This window comes from Scyliorhinus torazame, chromosome 31 (assembly GCF_047496885.1).
Source record: "Scyliorhinus torazame isolate Kashiwa2021f chromosome 31, sScyTor2.1, whole genome shotgun sequence".
Lineage (NCBI taxonomy): Eukaryota > Metazoa > Chordata > Chondrichthyes > Carcharhiniformes > Scyliorhinidae > Scyliorhinus > Scyliorhinus torazame.
Window position 1 is genome coordinate 21,345,824 of NC_092737.1, and position 17,374 is coordinate 21,363,197.

Consider the following 17,374-nt stretch of genomic DNA (forward strand, 5'->3'; position numbering starts at 1 on the left):
CCCTCTCTCTCCTCTCTCTGTCAATCTCTGTCTCTCTCTCTCCTCTCCCTCTTTCTCTCTATCTGTCTGTCTCTCCTCTCTCGCCACTCTCTCTCCTCCCTCTCTCTCTCCTCCCTCACTCTCACCCCTCTCCCCTTCTCTCTCTCTCTCTCACCTATCCCTCTCTCTCCCTGCTCTGTCTCTCTCTCTCTTTCTCTCTCTCCCCTCTCTCCTCTACCCCCTCTCTCCTCTACCCCTCTCTCTCTCTGTCTCTCTCTATCTGTCTGTCTCTCCTCTCTCTCCATTCTCTCTTTCTCCTCCTTCTCTCTCTCCCCTCCCTCTCTGCCTCTCTCTCTCCTCTCTCCTCTCCCTCTCTCTCCCTCTGCTCGGTCTCTGTCTCCCTCTCTCTGTCAATCTCTGTCTGTCTCTCTCTCCTCTCCCCTCTTTCTCTCTATCTGTCTGTCTGTCTCTCCTCTCTCTCTCCACTCTCTCTCCTCCCTCACTCTCTCTCACTCTTCTCCCCCTCTCTCTTTCTCTCTCTCTCACCTCTCCCTCTCTCTCTCCCTCTCTCTCTCCCTGCTCTGTCTGTCTCTCTCTCTCTCTCTCTCTCTCTCCTCTACCCCCTCTCTCCTCTACCCCCTCTCTCCTCTACCCCCTCTCTCTCTCTGTCTCTCTCTCTCTGTCTGTCTCTCTCTCCTCTCCCTCTCTATCTCTCTCTCCATTCTCTCCTGTCTCCTCTCTATCTCTCTCCCTTCTCTCCTCTATCTCTCTCTCCATTCTCTCCTGTCTCCTCTCTATCTGTCTGTCTCTCTCCCTCCGCTCTCACTGTCTCTCTCCTCTCCCTCTCTATCTCTCTGTCTGCCTGTCTCTGCTCCCCCTCTCTATCTCTCCTTCTCTCACTCTCTCTCTCTCTCTCTCTGTCTCTGTCCCCTCTACCTCTCTCTCTCCTCTCTCCTGCCTCTCACTCTCTCTCTCTGTCTCTGTCCCCTCTATCTCTCTCTCTCTCTCCTCTCTCCCTGCATCTGTCTCTCTCTCCTCTCCCTCTTTATATCTCTCTCCTGTCTCTCTTTCTCTCTCGGGGGGCCCCATTATTTGTTGGTTATGTCACGTCCCACTAGTAGCCAACTGAAACTGCTTTCTATTAAACCCGATTACCATTTCAAAGCGAGCAGGCCAAGGCTCTTATTGTGCACTGAAATGTCAGTGCCGTCGTAAACGGGCAAGTTATTTACTGCCATCTGGATTAACCCCTGCGAGAGAAAATAATTTAAACCCACACTCAGCACAACACGATTCCAATTGGGCCGCGGGTTCGGTGGCATAGTGGAGCCGGATGCCCTCTGATGGCGCACTGGTTAATACGTCTTGGCACCAGTTGCCCCGTCGTGAGGTGTCTGCGCCCCTTTACTAACCCCATTACATCGGGCTTACAGCACTGAACACAGGCTATTTCTGCCTGATACCAGTCATATCCACTTCCTGAATAGCAAGCATGGTCTTTCTATTCCGATCACGCCTTTTCTCCGTTTGTGTGTGTCTGAAAGACCATTCAGGACTTGCATTTGTATAGCGCCTTTTCTGCCACCCGGCAGTGTCCCAGAGCACTTAAGGACCAGTGCGTGGGGGAAAAAAATCTTTATTCTCCTCCTGTTTCGCATTTTCTCCCCAATTTACACCCCCCAACAATAATCAGTAACAAATAAGTCGATCCCCATATCGACAACAGCGATCCCATCCGCCCACCAAACCCCAAACATTAGCCCGCATGTTCACATCAACAAATGACAAAAAGGAATCAGGAATCACCCATGGTCGCCATTAACACACACCGCCCCCCCCCAACTAATAAACAAAGAAATGTACAGCACAGGAACAGGCCCTTCGGCCCTCCAAGCCCGCGCCGACCATGCTGCCCGACTAAACTACAATCTTCTACACTTCCTGGGTCCGTATCCCTCTATTCCCATCCTATTCATGTATTTGTCAAGATGCCCCTTAAATGTCACTATCGTCCCTGCTTCCACCGCCTCCTCCGGCAGCGAGTTCCAGGCACCCACTACCCTCTGTGTAAAAAACTTGCCTCGTACATCTCCTCTAAACCTTGCCCCTCGCACCTTAAACCTATGCCCCCTAGTAATTGACCCCTCTACCCTGGGGGAAAGCCTCTGACTATCCACTCTGTCTATGCCCCTCAGAATTTTGTAGTCATAATGTTCGATGTTATCCAATTCTTGAAAGTGCATAATGAATAATGCCCATGAATTGTAGAACCCCTCCGTCCTTCCCCTCGGTCCAGTGAGTGTTTTAACGTCTTCAAAAGATGGCACCTCTTGAGGGTACGGTGTCCCCCTCAGAACTGCACCAGCCGAGAGTTTGGGCTCCAAAATGGGCTTTGAACACCCGCCGCCCCCTGCCCCCCTCCAAAATCCCTGACTCGAGGTGAAAGGGTTGCTCAGAGGGTCACAGCTGACTCTCAATGGGATAGTCCCTCCCACGGGAGTGGCAGGACCTGAGGCCCACTGCTGCTTATTGATCAGAAGACCTTTGATAAGAGGTTAGTGAGCAAAACTGAAGCACGTGAAATAGGGGGGGGGTGGGCTCGAGACACGGTTCAAGAATTGTTTTGACCGGCAGGGAACCGAGAGCGGAAATAAATGGGTCTTTTTCCGAAAGGGAGGCAGCGACTAGTGGGTTACCACAGGGTACTTGGGGCCCCAGCTGTTGCCGCTGTATATAAAGGACCTGGATGAGGGAACCAAATGTAACCCCTCCGAGTTTGCTGACACAACACAAAACTGGGCGGGATTATGAGTTGTGAGAGGGATGCAAGGAGGCTTCAAGGTGATTCAGACAAGTCGAGTGAGGTGGGCAAAGACACGGCAGATGCAGTTCAACGCGGCTAAATGCGAAGTTGCACACTTTGGTGTGACAAACGGAAAGGAAGAGTATTATCTAAATGGTGACATATTGGGAAGTGTAGGCGTAAAGAGGGATCTGGGTGTTCTTGTCCATCAGTCAATGGAAGTGGAGAGAGGGGTGCAGCACGCAGTTAAGAAGGCCAACAATATGTTGGCCTGCATTGCGAGAGGATTTGAGTTCAGAAGCAATGGTGTCTTACTGCAGTTATACAGGGCCTCGGTGAGACCACACCTGGAGTATTGCGAGCAGTTTTGGCCTCCCTACCTCAGAAAGGATGTACTTGCCACAGAGTGGGTGCAGCGGAGGTTCACCCGGCTGATCCCGGGGCTGGTGGGACTGTCCTACGAGGAGAGACTGGTTCGACTGGACCTGTATTCACTCGAGTTGAGAGAGGAGATCTGATTGAAACGAATAACATTCTGGACAGACTGGATGCAGGGAGGAGGTTTCCCCTGGGTGGGGAATCTAGAATCAGGGGACACAGTCTCAGGACACTTTGGACAGAGACGAGGAACAATGTCTTCACACAGTGGGTGGTGACCCTGTGGAATTCACTACCACAGGAGGCTGTGTAGGCCAAGACGCTGAATGTAGCCAAGAAAGAGAGCGGTATTTTAAAAGATTTTAACAGCATTAAGGGTTATGGGGAGAGAGCGGAGAACATGGCGTTGGGACAGAGGATGAACGACGATGGTATTGAATGGCGGTACAGGGTCTAATGGCCCACTCCTCGTTTCTGTATTTCAGATTCCCCGAGGGGTGATGGGATTAACAGGGTTAAACCGTGGAGGGCAAGCTCCATCGGCAGGGCAAGTTCCTGTTTCGGGTGCGAGTACTGAGGCTAAGGAACCGAGGGCGGAGGAAGGGGATCGGCTGGACAGCAGAATGGGCTTTGAAGGGCCGAGTGGCCTCCTCACGTTCCCCCTCACAGCCGGCTGCAAAGGGTTTGGAGAGATCTCGCCTCTTGGCAGAGAGTCAGGAAAAGAAAGATGGTGGGAGTATTCTCTTCCTTGCCAACCATTCAGAGTGCAAAGCGTGGGATAAAAAGGGGGGGGGTCCATGTTTGCTGTGAATATTAAGACGGCAGGGACCAGGACGAGCAGCCTTCGAGTCACTGCAGGGAGAGCCGGATTGCAATCGTGCCAGACAGCGAGGGGGGGGAGTCAGAGACGCTACCCGTGCGTTTTGCCAGCTGAGTGTGTCACCCGGGTTCGCTCGCCACCCAGCGAGAGAGATCCCCCCCCCCCTCCTCTCTGCCGTTCGACGGCCGAGTGCAGCGTCGACCTCCGGGCTTGCCGGAGGCAGGCGACCCTCCCTCCTCGTGGGCCAGACAGGAAAAAGGGGGGCCTCCGCGTGGGAGACCGCGCCGCCGGCTCGCGAGATGTCCGCCTCTCTCCTCCGCGGCTGCTGTGACAACAACAACAACAACCGCCTGAGGACCTTGTCCCCGAAACGCGGCCAGCGGGGGCCTGAGGGCTGGGCGAGCCCGAACGTCGCCAAGGACCGCCTCAGCAACGCAAGGAGCAAGGCCTACAACCGCAACGTGGACAAGAACCTTCTGTCACTCCTGCTGTTCTTCCACAGGTAAAGGGAGAAGGGGCTCCATGTGGCACCAGGCTCCGGAATAGGACAATAGTTTGTAAACAGAATGGAGCTGCATTTGCATAGCGCCTTTTGTAACCTCAGTTGGGCACTCTGTAGCTAATTAATTACTTAACCCCTGTTAGTCAATCCATCGCCGTTTAAACGGTCAGCAGCACTTGCAGCAATGATTAAATATTTAGCAGTGGACACGGTTCACGCTTGCCTTGTAGTGACAGCTTTGCTTCAGTTAGCCTTGTACAAATATCTGCACTCGAGCGCCGCAGGACTACATTACTTCACACGTTGTCCTCTGGCCGATTGGTCGCTGTTGCAAAGTGGGAAACCTTGCAGTCGATGTGCCCGCCGCGCGATCGCGCAGGGTAGAATCCCCACAGTGCAGAAGGGGGCCATTCGACCCACCGAGTCTGCACCGACCCTCCGAAAGAGCAACCCTACCGAGGTTCAGCTAAACTACGGGGAGTGTCAGCCTGCCTCGTTTACTCAAGTCCCTAGATGGAGGATTGCACCCACCGCCGTCTCCCTCGGGCGGGAATCCGACCCACTGACGCCCAGAAGCATGTTGCTGTGCTTTTAAACATGCATTGAGAAGTCGGTTGAATGAAAAGCTTTTTAAGTGTCCTCCGACCCGTCGCCCAGGTTTTGTATTGGGTGCAGTAGCCGTTCATCGCCGGGGCCTCTCCAGGTTTAATCTCCTCATACAGTTCCGCATTCTTATGGCGCAGTAGCAAGGAAAGATATGGTTGCACCTCGGTGTGCGGGGGGTCTCTGCGCGCGGGGGGGGGGTCTCTGCGCGCAGGGGGGGCTCTGCGCACGGGGGGGTCTCTGCGCGCGGGGGGTTCTCTGCGCACGGGGGGGTCTCTGCGCGCGGGGGGTTCTCTGCGCGCGGGGGGTCTCTGCGCGCGGGGGAGGGGTCTTTGCGCGCGGGGGGTCTCTGCGCGCGAGGGGGTGTCTCTGCGCGCGAGGGGGGGTCTCTGCGCACGGGGGGGTCTCTGCGCGCGGGCGGTTCTCTGCGCGCGGGGGGGTCTCTGCGCGCGGGGGGGGGTCTTTGCGCGCGAGGGGGTGTCTGCGCGCGAGGGGGGGTCTCTGCGCGCAGGGGAGTTTGCGTGCTGTGGGTCTGCGTGCGGGGGATCTGGGGGGGGTCTGCGCGTGGGGGATCTGCGTGCGGGGGGTTCTGCGTGCGGGGGATCTGTGGGATCTGCGGTGGGGGGTTCTGCGTGCGGGGGGTTCTGTGTGCGGGGGGTTCTGCGTGCGGGGGTCTGCGTGCGGGGGGTTCTGCATACGGGGGTCTGCGTGTGGGGGATCTGCATGCGGGGGTCTGCGTGGGGGGGTTCTGTGGGATCCGCAGTGGGGGGTTCTGCATGCGGGGGTCTGAGTGCGGGGGTCTGCGTGCGGGGGGTTCTGCATGCGGGGGTCTGAGTGCGGGGGTCTGCGTGCGGGGGGTTCTGCATGCGGGGGTCTGCGTGTGGGGGTTCTGCATGCGGGGGTCTGCGTGTGGGGGATCTGCATGCGGGGGGTCTGCGTGGGGGGGTTCTGTGGGATCCGCAGTGGGGGGTTCTGCATGCGGGGGTCTGCGTGCGGGGGTCTGCGTGCGGGGGTCTGCGTGCGGGGGTCTGCGTGCGGGGGTCTGCGTGCGGGGGTCTGCGTGCGGGGGTCTGCGTGCGGGGGTCTGCGTGCGGGGGTCTGCGTGCGGGGGTCTGAGTGCGGGGGATCTGTGTGATCCGCGGTGGGGGGGTCTGCGTGCGGGGGGTTCTGCATGCGGGGGTCTGAGTGCGGGGGATCTGTGGGATCTGCGGTGGGGGGTCTGCGTGCGGGGGGTTCTGCATGCGGGGGTCTGAGTGCGGGGGTCTGTGTGCGGGGGGTTCTGCATGCGGGGGTCAGCGTGTGGGGGGTTCTGCGTGCGGGGGTCTGCATGCGGGGGTCTGCGTGTGGAGGGTCTGCGTGCTGGGGTCTGCGTGCGGGGGTCTGCGTGGGGGGGTTCTGTGGGATCCGCAGTGGGGGGTTCTGCATGCGGGGGTCTGCGTGCGGGGGGTTCTGCATGCGGGGGTCTGAGTGCGGGGGTCTGCGTGCGGGGGGTTCTGCATGCGGGGGTCTGAGTGCGGGGGTCTGCGTGCGGGGGGTTCTGCATGCGGGGGTCTGAGTGCGGGGGTCTGCGTGCGGGGGGTTCTGCATGCGGGGGTCTGCGTGCGGGGGTCTGCGTGCGGGGGTCTGAGTGCGGGGGTCTGCGTGCGGGGGATCTGTGGGATCTGCGGTGGGGGGGTCTGCGTGCGGGGGGTTCTGCATGCGGGGGTCTGAGTGCGGGGGTCTGCGTGCGGGGGTTCTGTGGGATCCGCGGTGGGGGGGTCTGCGTGCGGGGGGTTCTGCATGCGGGGGTCTGAGTGCGGGGGTCTGTGTGCGGGGGTCTGTGTGCGGGGGGTTCTGCATGCGGGGTTCTGCATGCGGGGGTCTGAGTGCGGGGGTCTGTGTGCGGGGGGTTCTGCATGCGGGGGTCAGCGTGTGGGGGGTTCTGCGTGCGGGGGTCTGCATGCGGGGGTCAGCGTGTGGGGGGTTCTGCGTGCGGGGGTCTGCATGCGGGGGTCTGCGTGTGGAGGGTCTGCGTGCTGGGGTCTGCGTGCGGGGGTCTGCGTGCGGGGGGTTCTGCGTGCGGGGGGTTCTGCGTGCGGGGGGTTCTGCGTGGGGGGATCTGCGTGGGGGGGTTCTGCGTGGGGGGATCTGCGTGGGGGGGTCTGCGTGCGGGGATCCGTATGCGGGTCAGTGTGCCTGTGTGCCAGTGCAGCTGTGTCTGCCGATGTGTATCCCATTATCTCCCAAATGTGGCTCCGTGTCAAGTTCTGCTGAACACTGCTCCTGTGAGCTTCCTCAGATTCTATTCGTGGAGATAAAGGCTCTATGTAAATGCAAGTTGCTGCTTTAGGATGGGGGGTGTGACATCCTCGTGCATGTTGATTCCCTTGGCAGCAGATCTTGGCAGCAGGAAGCTGCGACGGTTTAATATTTTAACGTTGCTGTTAGTTCCTGAAAAGTGTAACTTTAGGGCAGCACGGTAGCACAGTGGTTAGCCCTGTTGCTTCACAGCTCCAGGTTCGATTCCCGGCTCGGGACACTGTGGGGAGTCTGCACGTTCTCCCCGTGTCTGCGTGGGTTTCCTCCGGGTGCACCGGTTTCCTCCCACAAGTCCCGAAAGACGTGCTTGTTGGGTGAATTGGACATTCTGAATTCTCCCTGTGTACCCGAACAGGCGTCGTAATTTGGCGACTAGGGGCTTTTCACAGGAACTCCATTGCGGTGTTAATGTAAGCCTATTTGTGACACTAATAAAGATTATTATTTTTAATGAAACCACCAGGTAGAGCTGCCTCTCCCACTCCCCCTACCGCCGACTCGCTGCCCCTCCCTCAGTGTCCTGCTCATCCCCCCCCCCCCCCCCCCCCCCCTCAGTGTCCCAACTCCTCCCCCCTCCATCGGTGTCCCGTCTCCTCCCCCCTCCCTCGGTGTCCCGTCTCTTCCCCCCTCCCTCGGTGGCCCGTCTCCCCCCCCCCCCCTCGGTGTCCCGTCTCCTCCCCCCTCCCCCTCCCTCGGTGTCCCGTCTCCTCCCCCTCCCCCTCCCTCGGTGTCCCGTCTCCTCCCCCTCCCCCTCCCTCGGTGCCCCGTCTCCTCCCCCTCCCCCTCCCTCGGTGTCCCGTCTCCTCCCCCTCCCTCGGTGTCCCGTCTCCTCTCCCTCCCCCTCCCTCGGTGTCCCGTCTCCTCCCCCTCCCCCTCCCTCGGTGTCCCGTCTCCTCCCCCCTCCCTCGGTGTCCCGTCTCCTCCCCCTCCCTCGGTGTCCAGTCTCCTCCCCCTCCCTCGGTGTCCCGTCTCCTCCCCCCTCCCCCTCCCTCGGTGTCCCGTCTCCTCCCCCCTCCCCCTCCCTCGGTGTCCCATCTCAGATCAGTCATTGAGAAGAATGAGAGGGGGGGGGGGGGGTGGGGGATCGTATAGAAACCTATACAGTTCTGGCAAGGTAGATGCAGGAAGGATGTTCCCGATGGTTGGGGGGGGGGGGGGGGGGGTCCAGAACCAAGGGGTCACAGTCTGAGGATACGGGGGAGACCATTGAGGACAGAGATGAGGAGGCATTTCTTCACCCAGAGAGCGGTCGGCCTGTGGAATTCGTTACCACGGGCAGTAGTTGAGGACAAAACATTGCATGTTTCTCAGAAGCAGTTGGATATCGCACATGGGGCGAAGGGGATGAAAGGATATGGGGGAGGGGGGGACCGGTTACTGAGTTGGATGATCAGCTATGATCATAATGAAGGGCGGAGCCGCCTCGAATGGCCCACGCCTCCTATTCTCTGTGTTTCTATCTCATTGAAAGTCGGAGCAGACTCAGTGGGCTGAATGGCCTACTTCTGCTATGTCTGATGGTCTTATTTCATATTTTAAAACTATTATTGTGACAGATTTTTGGTTAAGCCCTATTTTCTTATGGGAAACAACTTGCATGTTAATCTTCAGAAAGGACCATCCCCCCCTTTTATAATTACCACAGATCACACTCTCCACGCAATTAGTCCTCACAGCAACTATTTCATAGTTGCTCCCAGCTTCTGATGGCAATAAGGCGGGATAAATGTAAGGCACGAATCTGTTGCCTGTCCGCGCTTTTTAATGATTTGCAGGGAAGCCTGTAACCTGATCTCAAAAATGGCTTCCTCTGTGCTCTTCCCTACGGCCACATTAAACACGTCAGCCTTGCATCCTGGTAGAAATGTGGATTAACTGTTCTTGACCACCCTACCCCATCCCAAGTCTCTTTCACCTTGGAGGCGAATGAGCAGTTTGCAGCACCCTGCTTAATACCCAGGGGTGGCACTGTTAGCACTGCTGCCTCACAGCGCCAGGGGCAGGGTTCACTTCCAGCCTTGGGAACTCTGTGTGGTGTTTGCACTTTCTCCCCGTGTCTCCGTGGGTTTCCTCCCACAGTCCAAAGATGTGCAGGTTAGGTGGACTGGCCACGCTAAATTTCCCCTTCGTGTCCAAAGATGTGCAGGTTGCGTGGGGTTATTGGGTTACGCCGATAGGGCGGGGGAGTGGGCCTAGGTCGGGTGCTATTTCAGAAAGAGGATCGGTGTAAACTCGATGGGCCAAATGGCCTCCTTCTGCCTTGTAGGTATCCTCGGTTCCACTTTCGACACCTTTCTGGGTCTTTGGGAGGCTCAGGGTCTGCCCATTGTGAACGCCTATCACCATCGCCTCAGTACCACGTTTCCTCTGATCTTGAACTGTTATCGAGCAGACTTTAAAACAGAACCCCATCCATTTTACTCCAAAACATAATCTTTTAAACCTCATCATTGTAACGTACTGCTCTGTCATAAATACCTCCTTTCAAGTGGTGCTGTACCCTAAATTACAGTTAACCATGAATGGGTTAGATATTTAAGATGTATCTGCTCGACATTAACCAGATGTGCCTCCGGAGTCCTCTCCAGATTTTATTTGTTTTTCACAATCACCCCACTCCGAATCTCTGGACATCCTCCCAGTGTTTGACAGCGAATCGAGTTCCACTTGTCACTTCTGCCGTGGAGGAAACTTGCCGGCTGCTTTGCGCACAGCAAGCTCCCACAACCAGATCAAAACAGGTGGCTTGCTGCAGGAGCGTTGATTGAGGGATCTGACGTCGGCAGGGCCACCGGGAGCAACCCGCCCCCAGCTCTTCCCTCCGTGAACATGTGGGGTAATAACAATAATCTTCATTATTGTCGCAAGTAGGCTTACAGTAACACTGCAATGAAGTTCCTGTGAAAATCCCCTCGTCGCCACATTCCGGCGCCTGTTCGGGTACACGGAGGGAGAATTCAGAATGTCCAATTCACCTAACAAGCACGTCTTTCGGGACTTGTGGGAGGAAACCGGAGCGCCCGGGGGAAACCCACGCAGACCGCGGGGAGATCGTGCAGACTCCGCACAGACAGTGACCCAAGCCGGGAATCGAACCCGGGCCCCTGGAGCTGTGCAGCAGCAGTGCTAACCACCGTCGGTGACCCTCGTGCGTGAGGGCAGGGGAGGGCACAGCGCAGCGTGGGCTCCCCTCAGCAGCGTGTCGGTTCCCCCTCAGTACCACGGCGGAGGAGTCAGCCTGGGTCACGTGCTGCAATCTCTGCGGAGTCGGACTCGAGCCCCGCTCCCGAGGCAAACGTGCGGCCCAGCGGGTCACCATTCCCAGCAGCTGGCTCTGATAAGCCTTGCCCCTGTCGATCTGAGAGTCCCGCCCGCCTCTGATCAGCTTCCAAGCGAAGCCACAACGGCATGCGGTTTGTAAACCTGAGTGTGGCTCCGCCTCAACACCAGTCAGCCATCAGTTTGGCAACAAAGCAACTCCCCAGAGCTGTGCTGTGCACACTGATATCAAACCGAGCAGTTGAATAGCTGACGACATTCCCGCTGCTTGGTGGCCTGAGGGAGGCGGAGTCCCTTTCTTGATCCCGGACTTCCAATTCCGAGTACTGTCCAGAGTCCGTAACCCGGCAACAGCATTATCGGTACAGCATCTTAGACTTAGTAGAACAGCTTGAGGCGCCTCGCAGGAGTGATGTCCAGCTGGAATCGACACTGAGCCAGATAAGGAAACAGTTTGTTCAAAGAGGTTGCTTTTGGGGAGAGAGGTGTTGCTAACTTTTGGTTCAATTGGCTCTGTTTTATAACCTTTGCTCTCGAGTCGCCAGGTATCTTTATGATACCTCCACGAGGTTCAAGTTCAAGTAATGATCAACGACTCAACACACCAATTAGTAAGATTCAAATCCAAGCACATTTATTATACACAGTAAATCACGACTCATGCATAAACTCTACTTTCTAGGCTATTTCTATCATTAACAGGCCTATACTTAGCTTTGGACTGGCCCACCAGGTCAGGGGAACAAATGGCCTTTCGTTCAGGTCCTGAGTCTGCGGGATTCAAAGCTGGTATGGACTTGTAGCTCGGAGCGCCTATCTCGTAGCGAGCGTTGACTTGATACTTACTTGTTTGGAGGGTGCTGGACAGTTCACTCTCAGGGGTTGCTTCGCGTTGCTGAGTGACCCTGTCAAGAAGGACGATTTGAACTTGGGGGCTTTGCTTTATAGTCCCCAGGGGCTTCCCGCCCTTTGGGGCGGACCCCGTACCTGGTTCCAAGTGATTGGACTTTGTCCCAATCGCTTGGTTCGATTTCTCCAATACTGGAGCGGTTCCCTGATCGATGGGCGGTCTTGAGGTGTCCGTTAACCTCTTTTGTGTTGGCTCCTGCTGGCGCCGAGGAGTCTGGCTTGGCTTTGTTTACCTTAAAATGTTTCGATTGTTCCCGGGGATCGCTCATTACTATGTAGCTGGCTGCTACATTACTATGTAGATGGCTGCTTGTATCAATGCTGTCTGGGTTTCTGCAGAGTCTAATACGCAGTAAACTTGCTCCTGCTGGTTTTTGCCTGTGTTGGCTGAATTTCCCTTCAGCCTTTGCGGTTCTCCATTTTAAGCCGGGAAGTGGCCAACCCAGGTGGCTACAGAGGCGAGGAGGTTCAGGGAGGGAATTCAAGAGGTTGGGGCCCAGGGCGAGGCCAGAATTGAGATCCTAAACGAGGAGGGATGTTTCCTCTTGTGGGCGAGTGCAGGATCCCCTTTTCTACGTTTTGCAACAACAACAGCACTCCGAAAGTACTTTCTCGGCTAAGCAAGCATTTTGGAGACTTCCTAACTTGGCAACTCAGTCCCGAGATGAATGAATGAATGAAAATCGCTTCTTGTCACGAGTGGGCTTCAATTAAGTTATTGTGAAAAGCCCCTAGTCGCCACATTCCGGCGCCTGTTCGGGGAGGCTGTTACGGGAATTGAACCGTGCTGCTGGCCTGCCTTGCTCTGCTTTCAAAGCCAGCGATTTAGCCCAGTGTGCTAAACCAGCCCCAGTCCAGGCCAGCCATTACTGTCCCGGAGCTACAACTGAGTGGCTGGCTTTGGCCATTTCACACACACACAGATGAGTTGACCACCCCTCTAGGGGTCCGGAGTCAGAATCGCAGGACCGTTACAGCACAGTCGGATGCCATTTGGCCCATCGTATCTCCGTACTAGCATCGTGTCTCAGTGCCGTTTCCCCGTAACCCCCTCCTGCACATTGTTTCCATTCAAATAATCATCTAACTCCCTCTTTAAGGCCTCGATTGGACCGGCCTCCCCCACACTCCCAGGCAGCGCATCCCAGACCCCAACCACTCGCTGGGGGGAAAAGGTTTTCCCTCGCGTCACATTTGCTTCTTTGGAAAATCACTTTAAATCTGTGCCCCCTCTCGCTCTCGATCATGTTACGAGGGGGGGACAGTTTCTCCCGATCTACTCTGTGCAGCCACCTCGTGATTTTGGACATCTCTATCAAATCCCCTCCGTCTTCTCTCCGAGGGGAACAGTCCCGGCCTCTCCCAATCGATCCTCATCACTGAAGTCTCTCACCCCCGGAACCGTTCTTGTGAACCTCCTCTGCGCTCTCTCCAATGTGTTCACATCCTTCCGATAGTGTGGCCCAGAACTGTCCACAATATTCCAGCTGAGGGCTAACTAGTGTCTGGTGTAAGTTCAGTATAACCTCCTTGCTCTTGTACTCTATCTTCAGGACACGCGACAACGCAGAATCGCCGAGCAGAAGCTTATAGCCAAGTTCCGCACACATGAATGCGGCCTCAACCGGGACCTGGGATTCATGTTGCATTACATTCACCCCCCCACCATCTGGCCTGCGAAACCCTACCAACTGTCCTGGCTTGGTACAATTCACCCCTCTTTAACCTGGGGTTACCCCATCTCTGGATCTGTAAAGATTTAATCACCTGCTAATGCTCGCATTCCAAGCATTGTCTGGCATCTTTGAATCTGTCTATATATATGTTTCTGGAACATACCTCTTCATTCACCTGAGCGCTCCAAAAGCTAGTGATTTGAAACAAACCTGTTGGACTTTAACCTCGTGTTGTAAGACTTCTTACTGTGCTCACCCCAGTCCAACGCCGGCACCTCCACATCATGGCTATTAATTAAGTCACATGTAGGCCAGACGGGGTAAGGATGGCAGATTTCCTTCGCTGACAGTGAACCTGATGGCCTTTTAATGTTGGTTTTGTCGTCACCGCTACCTGGACAAATTTATTAATTCCATCAACTGATGCGAAATCCCAGAAAACTCCGGGATTATTGTCGGAGTTACTGGCCCAGACCTCTAGGTTACTGGCCCAGCAACGCAACCGGCCTGTCACTGAAACAGCTCAGGGTGTTACAATACAGGCACCGGCAGCAATGGAATAGCTCAGTCATGTTCAGTGCCCTGCTACCCTGTCTGGATATTTAAATCCGGAGCTGCTTGGGGTAGTCCTGGAGGTGCACCATCAGGGGGCACCATTGCCTGTCTGATTTAAGGCTGCCTGTTCAACCTTCAGGGCCCCGACTGGCATTCACTTTGCACACATCGTCCAAACCTTCCGCGCCTCTTAGCACAATCGGCGAAAGTGCAGTTGAATAAAGGAGTGGACATTGTACGTGGAGTGTTTGAACACTGCGGGACGCCAGCAAACACAGAGCTCTTCCGCAGGAAAGAAATAGCGCGAGAGGGAGCGAGCGGGGGATCCAGGACAGACCCAGACGTGGGCAAAGGAAATCTTCCCCAGTAATCCAGAGATTTGGAAACCGTAGAGTCAGAATCATTTTATAAGACCAGACGGCGTGGGGCAGAAGCGGGCCACTCGGCCCATCGAGTTTGCACCGGCTCTTGGAAAGAGCACCCTACCCAAGGTCAACACCTCCACCCTATCCCCATAACCCAGTAACCCCACCCAACACTAAGGGCAATTTTGGACACTAAGGGGCAATTTATCATGGCCAATCCACCTAACCTGCACATCTTTGGACTTGTGGGAGGAAACCGGAGCACCCGGAGGAAACCCACGCACACACGGGGAGGACGTGCAGACTCCGCACTGACAGTGACCCGAGCCGGGAATCGAACCTGGGACCCTGGAGCTGTGAAGCAATTGTGCTAACCACAATGCTACCGCGCTGCCCAATGAGATCGTGACTGATCTGATGTGATAATCCTCAACTCCAGTTTCCCCGCCTTAACCCTCGATCCCCTCACTGATTAACTCCACTTCCCCCGCCTTATCCCCGTAACCCTCGATCCCCTCACTGATTAACTCCACTTCCCCCGCCTTATCCCCGTAACCCTCGATCCCCTCACTGATTAACTCCACTTCCCCCGCCTTATCCCCGTAACCCTCGATCCCTGCACTGATTAACTCCACTTCCCCCGCCTTATCCCCGTAACCCTCGATCCCCTCACTGATTAACTCCACTTCCCCCGCCTTACCCCGTAACCCTCGATCCCCTCACTGATCTATCTCGGCCTTGAACACACTTAACGACCCGGCCTCCACAGCTCTCTGCGGTAATGAATTCCACAGAGTCCCGACTTGTCCCACCTCAAACACCCTGCAGTCAAAGTCAAGTCTAAAATTACTCCGTCTTGTACGGATTGGGGGCGAAACAATGGCCCATGATCGGCCCAGTAAACCCGCGTCCATCCAGCTGGGAAGGAAGGACACAGTAGAAAGTCGCTGCCCTCCGCCGTGGACTAGCTCTTGCTCTCAGTTGCCAATCGCTGCATAGTACGGAGAGACCGAGGTGATAAATGATGGGGGCCGTGGGCGCAACATTCTCCTCCCCATGTGTGAATCAGTGGTTGGATTTAATCCCCCCCCCCCCCCCCATATCTCGCACTGCTTCAAGCAGCTCCCTGATCGAACATCCGCCCGCAGTGACAGGTGAGACGTAAAAAATAGGACCAGGAGGAGGCCATTCAGCCCTCTCAGTCTCCTTTTCCTAGTATGGTCATGGCTGATCATCCAACTCAGTAGCCTGATTTCCCCCCCCCCCCCCCTCTTTCTATGATCCCCTTTGCCCCATAGTGCTGTATCTAACTACCTCTTGAAAACAGTGTTTTGGTTTCAACTGCTTTCTGCCGTAGCAACTTCCACTCTCTGGGTAAAGACATGTCTCCCCATCTCTGTCCTCAATGGTCTCCCCCGTATCCTCAGACTGTGGCCCCTGGGTCTGGACACCCCCCACCATCGGGAACATCCTTCCTGCATCGACCCTGTCCAGTCTCCCCCCCCCCCCCCCCCCCCCCCCCCACCATCGGGAACATCCTTCCTGCATCGACCCTGTCCAGTCCTGTTAGAGTTTTATAGGTTTCTATGAGAACCCCCCCTCGTTCATTGCAAATACAGACCTAACCGACTCAATCTCTCCTCGTACGTCAGTCCCGCCATCCCAGGAATCAGTCTGGTAAACCTTCGCTGCTCTCCCTCGAGAGCAAGAACATCCTTCATCAGACAAGGAGACCAAAACTGCCCACAATACTCCAGGTGTGACCTCACCAAGACCCCTGTATAATCGCAGCAACACATCCCTGCTCCTGCACTCGAATCCTCTCGCTATGAACGCTAACATACCATTTGCCTTCTTTACCGCCTGCTGTACCTGCGCGCTTACCTTCAGTGACGGGTGTACGAGGACACCAGGTCCCGCTGCACACACCCCTCCTAATTTACGGCCATGCAGATAATAATCTGCTTCCCCGTGTTTGCTGCCAAAGTGGATAACCTCGCATTGATCCAGATGATGTCCCTCTTTCTCTCTGCCTCCCTCTCTGTCTCCGTCTGTCTCTCGGTCGCTCTCTCTGGTGTTAACGCTCCACACAACCCCTCGCCCCACTTCGCCATCTCACCGCATCAACAAGGCTCTCTCCGTGCTCTTCAATCGCGGTCACGTTCTCACCACACCCCGGGCAAAGAATATATAAATCCGCTGGGATTCATTTGTGACAGTAATAATAATGCTAATCTTTATTGTCACAAGTAGGCTTACATTAACACTGCAATGAAGTCCCTCTGAAAACCCCCCCCCCCCCCCCGCGCGCATATCGACTAATTCTGCTACTTTTCAACCATGGACCGTTGACTTGTTTCAAAAATAAGTCATTTGCGAATTGTGCTGTTCGTCTTGTCAGTTTAATATATAACATTTAAACAACCTGTATGAAATAGTGTCTAATATTCTCATCGAGAGGTCGGATACTTACTAATATCGGACATTTTGCAAAGTACCATCGATGTGTCAAAGCAGTTTAATCCCGTTTTATACAGCGGCTGGTGTTTGCGTTCAGTGTAAAGTCGGAACGCCGTGCAGAATACTCACCGAACCCACCCCCCAGAGTGGTGTTTTCTTCATTCTTTTGTCTGGGTGTTGCCCGTCCCGAATCGTCCTTGAGCTGAGCGGGTCTCGCTCGGCCATTCCAGGAGTGGTGGGGGGGGGTGCAGTTGAAAGTCAGCCACGTCGCTGTGTGGGGGGTCTGGAGTCACGTGTAGGCCAGACTGGGGGTAAGGACGGCAGATTTCCCTCCCGAAAGAGAGGGCATTAGTGCGGCAGATGGGTCTGTACGGCCATCGGCGACGGTCTCGCGGTCGCAATCCCGGATTTGAATCATTCCAGCGGCTGCCGTGGTGGGATTTGAACCCGCGGCCGCCGTCACTCCCCGTGGGACGGACCGCGTGCTGCTGTTGCGCCTGCGGGGGGGGGAGCTGCCACCCCTTTGTTGTCACCTCGCTCTCTGCTCTCACTGACCGCTCTCCTCTTCTCTCTCTCCCCAGTGGTTCCAGTAGCAGCATGGTTGCCATTGACAACAAGATCGAACAAGCCATGGTAAGGGTGAGCCTTTTGTAAGTGGGTGGGGGGGGCGCAGTGAAGGGGAGACGGAAACGTGCACACACAGATATTTAAGACGAGGGCGGTTTAGGGAGGTTATGCTGCAATTGT

At 55.9% G+C, this 17,374-nt stretch overlaps 1 protein-coding gene across 1 annotated transcript in view; it reads left to right on the plus strand.

The window, feature by feature from the left end:
• The first annotated feature begins 4,026 nt into the window (after positions 1 to 4,026).
• The window catches only part of LOC140404758 (TSC22 domain family protein 2-like), a 21,833-nt gene continuing 8,485 nt past the window's right edge, over positions 4,027 to 17,374 (plus strand). Inside the window, exons 1-2 of the mRNA XM_072493473.1 lie at positions 4,027 to 4,482; positions 17,209 to 17,260. Coding sequence (XP_072349574.1) covers positions 4,280 to 4,482; positions 17,209 to 17,260 — 255 coding nt within the window. The 5' untranslated portion in view covers positions 4,027 to 4,279. The remainder of the gene's footprint in view (positions 4,483 to 17,208; positions 17,261 to 17,374) is intronic.